The sequence below is a fragment of the Anopheles darlingi genome, chromosome 2 (assembly GCF_943734745.1).
Source record: "Anopheles darlingi chromosome 2, idAnoDarlMG_H_01, whole genome shotgun sequence".
Lineage (NCBI taxonomy): Eukaryota > Metazoa > Arthropoda > Insecta > Diptera > Culicidae > Anopheles > Anopheles darlingi.
In genome coordinates this window covers 14,709,272-14,716,771 of record NC_064874.1, presented here as the reverse complement: position 1 = coordinate 14,716,771, position 7,500 = coordinate 14,709,272, and the positions used below count along the sequence as shown (strand labels likewise).

Here is a 7,500-nt window from a genome sequence, read left to right as displayed (position 1 = left end):
GACGCAGGCAATGGCGAAGACGCTGATGATGGTGATGATGATGATGATGGGTTGCAATTGCGCTGCAACTGTCGTTGGCTGTGTTGCTACGTTTGCCACACGCAGTAACCGATTAATAGAATATCGAAGGAACACAGGGTGCTTCGGTTTGATGGCGATGGCGAGTTTAAATTGATCTTCAAAGCGTACGCTCGTTCATGCTCACCGGTTCATTGCTCGAACGAACGGGACCGATCGCTTGCCAAATTGGTTGTAAATCAAGCCGGGGGGGACATTACGCGGAGTCTGCTGCAGCGGTTAAAATGAAACCTGTGTCCGCCAAAGGGGGAGGGGTTAAACAATGTGTCGTAAGATGAGCATTGAGTTATGGGATCTCCTAATTGCTCTAAGGCACCAACAGAGCACCAACCATAACAATTCTGAATCAATTTTCTGGCGACCTTAATTGTTGTATATACGTCTCTAATACGTCAGCAGCGGAATCACGCCGAATCTAAAACGTTGAATCTAAATCTGGCTTAAGTCAAAACCCCAAATGGATCGGAGTCAGGAGTAGCCTCTCATAAATCTTGCTCATAGATTAGTGTCGACTTCATTCGGGTGTCTGCGTCCACAGGCGCTTCTAGAGACATGAGTCTAGATGCATTTTTTGGCCCTCGCCGGTACGCAATTAACTAATTCCTTGTTTTCCACCTTCATTTGATCTATTTTCAGAAGCTCGTAGCACTCGAACGAACATACCACCCTAAGGGCCACTAGTCTGTTTGGTGATAAGGGCTAACGAACGCCATCTTCAACGACTTCTACGCGGTGATCCCGCGGTAGGCAACAAACCACGACGAGGTCGGGGGCTGAGGTTGATTTTGGGGGGCGCTTCAACGTAGGTTGAATGACTCCTCCGTCCCGAGTCTTCGTCGTCTTTAGCTGCAATATCGTGCAATATCGTATCGTATCGTGAAAGCTAAGGGAGTTGGAGTTGGAAATAAATAATTCAAAAACCAACCGACCCAACCTGTGCTAGGACGGTTAAGTGCCCCAACCGCGCCGAGAATCGTCTCGCATTTTAATTCTTCCGGTCTGTGCGCGCGCGCGCTCGCAATGTTATCACCCTCCCAGTTCCAATCTTCGAGCGGTTTGTGAAAGATGGTGGTCACTTATAAATTATCCATTAATAGAGGTGTAATGAAGCAATAACAGGTCCGCTCCCTCGCGAGAGTGAGCACAGATCGTGTGTGTGTGTGTATCGGTCTGTTGTGTAAGTGCGTGCGTATGTGTGCGTCTGTGTACGTGTGTCGAGCAAGAGGTCAAGCAAGAGCTTGAAGAAGGTCCAGAATCAGTTTTACTTTCCGACAAACCGTGCCGCAACCGTTGGTCTGTTGCTCAGTGATCCGAGGCGGCCAGCCACCACCACAGAGAAGAGAACCTCCGAAGATCCGAGGTGGTAAATTAGAAAATATTGCTTCGTGTTAGCGGTGCCCTCCTCCTCCGTTTCTACGACCTGCTCGGTCCGGTCTTGGTTGCTGCTGCTGTTGTGGTTGCTTCTGGTGGCTAGGAGCCCCCGGGAGATAGGAGGAGTGGTAGAGTTGTAGCAGGGCGTGTTGTATCGGGCTGGAAGGGATTAATTTTCCTCCCGGCAAGCCCGGCCCGATGCTGGTCACGATGGCCAGACAGACATCATCACCACCGAGTGGCCAGTTCCCAGTTCCTACGCACAGGTAAGTCGATCGAACGATCGTTGAATGTTAATGTTTATCGATCGAAGCCTCAGTCCCGGTCCTGGGACCAGTCGTCCAGGTTCGGGCGATCGTTCGGTCATCGATCGATAGGCTTTGCGCGTCTCCGATACTTACGCCCGATAGTTTATGCGGTTTTAGAGGGTGCTGATGATGCCCGTTCGAGAAGGGAAAAGGGATACTGGGGGGAGACGATCAGATAAAACTGTCCCTTGGTAGCAATGCGATCTCGCTAGTCGTCCGTTAGTCCGAATGCGATTCTTATCGCAGAAGATGTAGCGCAGTACCTTTTTGAAGGCCAGCGCAGTTATGGCCACGGCAGCAAGTGTGAAAGTTGGCAATAGTGCTTTGTGCTCCCTGTGCTGTCGGTTCCGGAAAGGGGTTGATGGGGATGGGGAGGCGTTGAGGCGAAGCAAAACTTGGGTGGAACGAAGTTTAACATACCGTAGACGGCGATAGCGCGGACTGCGTGGAGTCGGCTCCGTACCAAATGCTTCTAATGTTTGCCGCCATTTTGCTGACCGATCGGGCGGTCGGTCGGTCGGTATCCGTCAATTTCTTACGCCACCCAATATCTTGATCTCGAGGGCATTTGCGTTGGTGTTTTGGAGAACCGTGAATCGTGTTTCTAATTGCCTTCTCGTAGCGTTCGCTAATTGATTAGGTTCCTGTGACAAACTGCTGACGCTGCAAACGAGCTTCTAATCAGCAGTTGTGCGTGTGTGTGTGCGTGTTTGTGTATCGAGGTCCAAAATCTATTTCTTTCCCCCAGCAACTAAGTAGCTTTTAATTATATGACCACGTCGCCTGGCAACTCGATGAGCTCGTGGACCCCCAAGAAAAGAGTCAACGCTCGAGGAACGTTCGAGTCAACTGAACTTAGAAGAAGTCTCAGAAGAGGATAGAAGTTGGGGAGTGGGGAAGCGGCCGGGGAGAAAAGTGTGTCATTTGTCCGTATCCGTCCACACAACAAACATTTCAGATTCCGGTTTTTCCTTTGTTTTGTTTGTCTAACCAGCTTCGTCTGGTTAGCGTTGTCGCAGGGCGGGGGACTTTCGCTCTCCTCCATGGACTAACGTCTGCTACTGCGGCTGCTGCTGCCGCTGTTTAAACTGCTGCAAACCCCAGGCTACCGATTAGGTTTTGTCAAATAGTTCGTGAGCGTTTCGAAGGAGCGCGTAGCGTAGGCACTAATGCACCGCCGATTAAAGCTAATGGTTGATAATTCGAATATAATGATACACCCACTCTCGCTAGTGGTGGTGGTGGCCACTGGTCTTTCCAATTCCGGGACGCAAGAACGCCAGCTCACCAGTCGGCTGGTCGGTCAGCATGTGATCGAGGGAAGGGCCACTCCCCTCTTTCGCGGTGCATTGTCACCAGTCAGTTCGATAATTAATCAAGATCCACGCCAACATTCGACGTGTATGACGTGTTTCGTTCCCATCCCCAGCTCAACGGTGTCCTGTCACTGTGTCTCGTGTCCAGACTTCCCTGAGCCATGAGGAGATGGTCCAAGCGCTGATTGGAAGCCTTCGATAGCGCTCGGTTCCCGACTTTGCTCCATAAGGCTTGGGGGGTGGGGGGGGGGGGGGGGGCAGCAGCTTATTGTGCCATCACGGTGGCTACTGCAGCTTCCGTACCGTTTCCCCTCCCCCCTTTTTGATGGGGCTCCTGGGTATTAAACGACCAATACCGGTGTCCGTCCGTGGTCCGCGTCTAACCGCAGCTTCTTCTATTTCTGGATGGATGGAACTCCAAGGGGGGAGGCCTACCGCATCGCATCTACCGGGGAAAGACCGATGCGGAGGCGTACACGGATTGTGCTTTGTCGCCAGCGCATGTTCAATCATCATGCAGCAGCAGCAGCATGGAAGATGGCCGTCGTCGTGCCTGTCATAAAGCGGGCCTCATCGCACGCGTTTGTTGACCTTTTTCATCTCGCACCGTTTACTCGGGCGGTCGGTCGGTCTGTGGGTCTTAAGCTGATGGGTACACCTACGACCACGGCTGGCACCATCGTGTGTACTCTTCGTCTTCTGCATCGTCCTATTTGCATCCAAACGCATCCCGCGGCATCGTCTTCGGTGCATCCTCACCTGGAAGTCTCGGCGAGTGTTATGTGGACGTCGGGTGCTCGCACCATCGGTGCCAACCGTATGATCCACAAGACACGCTGCCACTGGTAGAGGAAGAGGCATAGGCATAGGTCTGCCGCCGCCGTTGTCTTCCCGGTATCCCTCTTCCGTCCGATCTTGATAGCGCGTGCGCGGCGGTAGATCTCCGATCTTCGTGATGCAACCGGTACAGAAGCGTCTCATTTTGTGCGCAACGCCTGCTAGAACCAGCTCACACCAGACAGCTTCTGACATGATGCTGTTGCTGTGGTGGTACTGGGCTGTTGCTGGACTCGACGCAGTTGCAACTAGTAGGCGTTGGAAGCAAAGTTTCCCTTCGCTATCGGAGTGAACCTTTGGCCTCGACAATATCGGGAAGCAAGAGCACACCAGCGCCAGCACACGTTGTTTGTGTGTGTGTGTATGTGCGCTGTGGGAGGCATCCCCGATAGCCAGATGGGGGTATGTTGGCCGTGAAATACGAGATCACTATGCCCGTAGTGCCCGGTTGTTGTTGGACGTCCGTGTCGATTAGATTCGATTGAGGCGAACGATATCTTCCGGATTCTCGTAGTAGCTGCTAGCGTTTGGTTCCCTTGGCTAGATTGGTGTCTTCGTTAGTGTATTAACGTTGCAGAGGCCTGAAACAATATTGTTGCTAATGGCGGCAACGAACACAATTCCAAAACAGTTAAACATTATACAGACGATCATGATGTAATATCGAACTTTTAAGCAAAAGAACTGATCGGTACACCCTAATGTAGTCAGTCACAACAGTCTGCCAACACCAGCCACTGAAGATGTGTTGCTGTTGCTGTGTTTCACACCTCAATCGTTACTTTCCATCTTTTTGACGAGTGAATCAGACCGACGAGATGAGATGATGCAGCATTTTCGGGACACTTCATTTGTCTTACAGGCGTTTCAACATTCACAGGAAACATAGTTGTGCCAAGCCTATCGGGCTGTCTGCATCTCCGCCGATGAAAGCATCTCCGCCGGGCTAGCGAACGCTTCCATTTTAGCACCAACACTAATCGCACCCAGCCCAATCTGTTGTGAGCGGTTTAATTAGTTCGTTTTCCCAACCCATTTTACCAACCATCCGCCGACCATTGGCTCTGCCCGGCCCGCCAGGAGTGCCAGCAGGCATCAATCCGATGCCACATCTGCCCGCTGGCCGCACGACGACGCACCCTCAACGTCATCTCGGCGGTTGTGATGGGCCTTTGTCTAGCGTATGTCTGCCAGTGGTTGGAACATCCACCACTTTCCCGTCGCCGGCTAGCTGGCTGGCCGGCCACTGGAGCTCACAGAGCAGAGGGCGGTGGCCGTGCGCTGTGCGCCATCGTGATTGCTGTCCGCCGATAGGGAAATGGGCATTTTCCATTCGGTTTTCGTTTTTGGTGCACTGACGCGACCTGGGCCCGTCTGTCTGTCTGCCTCTTTTCGTTTGTTTCATTCGCCTCCCATGGCCATTAATATTTTCCCCGCTCCAGGGGAGGTCGACCCGTCATTCGCTCAAGCGATAGCGAGAGATAAGCGAAGGAAATAGCAGCAGCAGCAGCCGGAGCAGCACCAGTTGTGGCGCCGAGATGTAAATTGTAGCGGCGAGCGAGAAATAGTTTTCCCCCTTTTTTGATGGTTTTAGCTTAATTATGTGCATCCTGGGGCGCACCTAGCGCCTCTATTTGCTACCAGATAACGGATGGTAAATGATGGACGATTTGTTGTCGAACCGCCTGCGAACTGCGGTTTGATTAAGCTTTTATCAGAGACGGAACTGTGAGGCTTTTCTTGACTAGATTTAAGTCCTTTTAATTGATTGGGATCCATTTTCTATTCAGCGCTTATCTGCGTTGCATAACACCGTAATCGGAAGTTTGAACAATTTCAAAATTTATTATTGCTCTGCTTCTACGTTGCTTGATTGATAAGATACATGAAATTCTCGGATGTCAGTCTTATCGGGCTCTATAGCTGCAGCTGCAGTGCTCCGGGCACGTGCGACACTTTTAATGATATCTAGCAGTGCAATCGTCACTCTAGCTGCAGAGCCGTCGACGAGCATGTTCGACCAGCCAATTCCAATCATTCCATTCGATATCGTCTGTGCTCCTATCGCAATGCAATACGGACATACCGATCAGTCATCAGGCGTGTTTGTTCCCTCCGCTGGAACATAATTAAAAGCTACTAGCTGGCAGGTTCCTTAGCAATGAGCTTTAATTATGATGGTCATCGGCACTGCGGAATCTCGCTTTCGCTTATCTCCCTGGCAAGAACGTACGGCAAGATATTTCCATTTGTTCTTATCACCGCCAGCAGTACCGCAACATTTTGTGCATCGTCTTGTGGTCGTACGTACGTGCGGACTGGCACGAAGTCCCTGCGCGTTGACTCAACTGTGCAGTTGACGTAGTACACCCGAGGGAATGGCAGATCGGGGCATCTGCACCGATTAATCATAAAACCCGTCCTTTGCGGTGTTCGCGGTGCAGTAAAACCCGCTGGATCGTGCTGATTATGCTGATCGGTGCTGGATCGCGTCGCCAGAACACAGGTGCGTGGCTGCCGGACGCGCTCGTGGAATCGCCTGTCCACAGCACAACGACTCCGTCGGCATGTCAATGAGCCGTGTATTACATTGCATCGACCTTCCAAGTCACGAGCAAGTCGCCGCAATGACGATGAGTGTGTTAGGCCTTGGTTGGTGCTTGGTTTGCAGTTTTTTTTAATGGCATAGTGTGCACCATCAGCGCGCAGTCGATCATCGGTCCTGGCACATGCTAATCTACCGTTGTTTTCCGCATAATTTCTTCGCTTTGTTTGTTTTGGCTGTTTCGTGTTCGCGCCGGGCAGCGCAATAGACACTCCCGGCGTTGCTGATGAAATGGAGAAGAACGGGCGAACAAACTGGAAAAGAAATGTGTCCTCTCGTCTCACGCATAGCACTGTCCTAGTTCTCATCCGGTGGCCCGCTCGCTCGGGTTAAGCCTGAGAGGCTTCGTGGAACGCGAGTCCCTTTATAGAGAAAACTTCTGGACAACAGTTGAGGGGCTTTGCTTGATGAGGTATTTCATTACGTCGGCATTCGAGGGGGCCGGTCCGTAAGGGATCACTTGGCCAGACGACCTGTCCACACCGGCTCATTCACTGCAGTTAACCTCGATATAACGCAGCCCCATGAACATGCCAGACTAATCCGTTTATACTGAAGATCGACGGAGGTTTCTTGTTGTGCGAGGGCGCTAAGCCTCAACGTAGACGGACAAGAAGGGGTTTGCGTTTACAGGCGGACCAGGACCAGGGAGTCGCGTTTCGAATTGTCTACCAATGTCCGGTTCCCGTCCGTGGGTGGAAACCAGTCCTCTGGCTGGCTGGCGAACTCAGGTTGCTTGACCATTGCGGCGGATCAGGAATTTCGAATAACTGGTTAACGATGTTTAGATCGCGCTCTGTCGACACGAGCCAGCGAGACCATCGGTTGGCGACAAGTGGCCCCTCACTGATCGATGATCGTTACAATAACTTCTTTTATCTGGAACATTCCTAGACCCTAGAAATGTCGGACTGGGTTGTGCTTCTTTTAGCGCAAGGACGGCTGCAAGGCCGACCAGGAAAGTGTGTGTGTGTGTGTTTGTGTG

General features: G+C 51.7%; 1 protein-coding gene across 3 annotated transcripts in view; it reads left to right on the top strand.

Moving 5' to 3' along the window:
- The window catches only part of LOC125948320 (semaphorin-5A), a 110,611-nt gene that overhangs the window by 5,854 nt on the left and 97,257 nt on the right, over positions 1-7,500 (top strand). For 2 of the 3 annotated variants that reach the window (XM_049674262.1, XM_049674260.1), the window contains exon 2: positions 715-1,715. In XM_049674262.1, the coding sequence (XP_049530219.1) occupies positions 1,648-1,715 (68 nt within the window). In that variant the 5' untranslated portion in view covers positions 715-1,647. The remainder of the gene's footprint in view (positions 1-714; positions 1,716-7,500) is intronic. The other variant, XM_049674261.1, reaches the window with a different exon arrangement.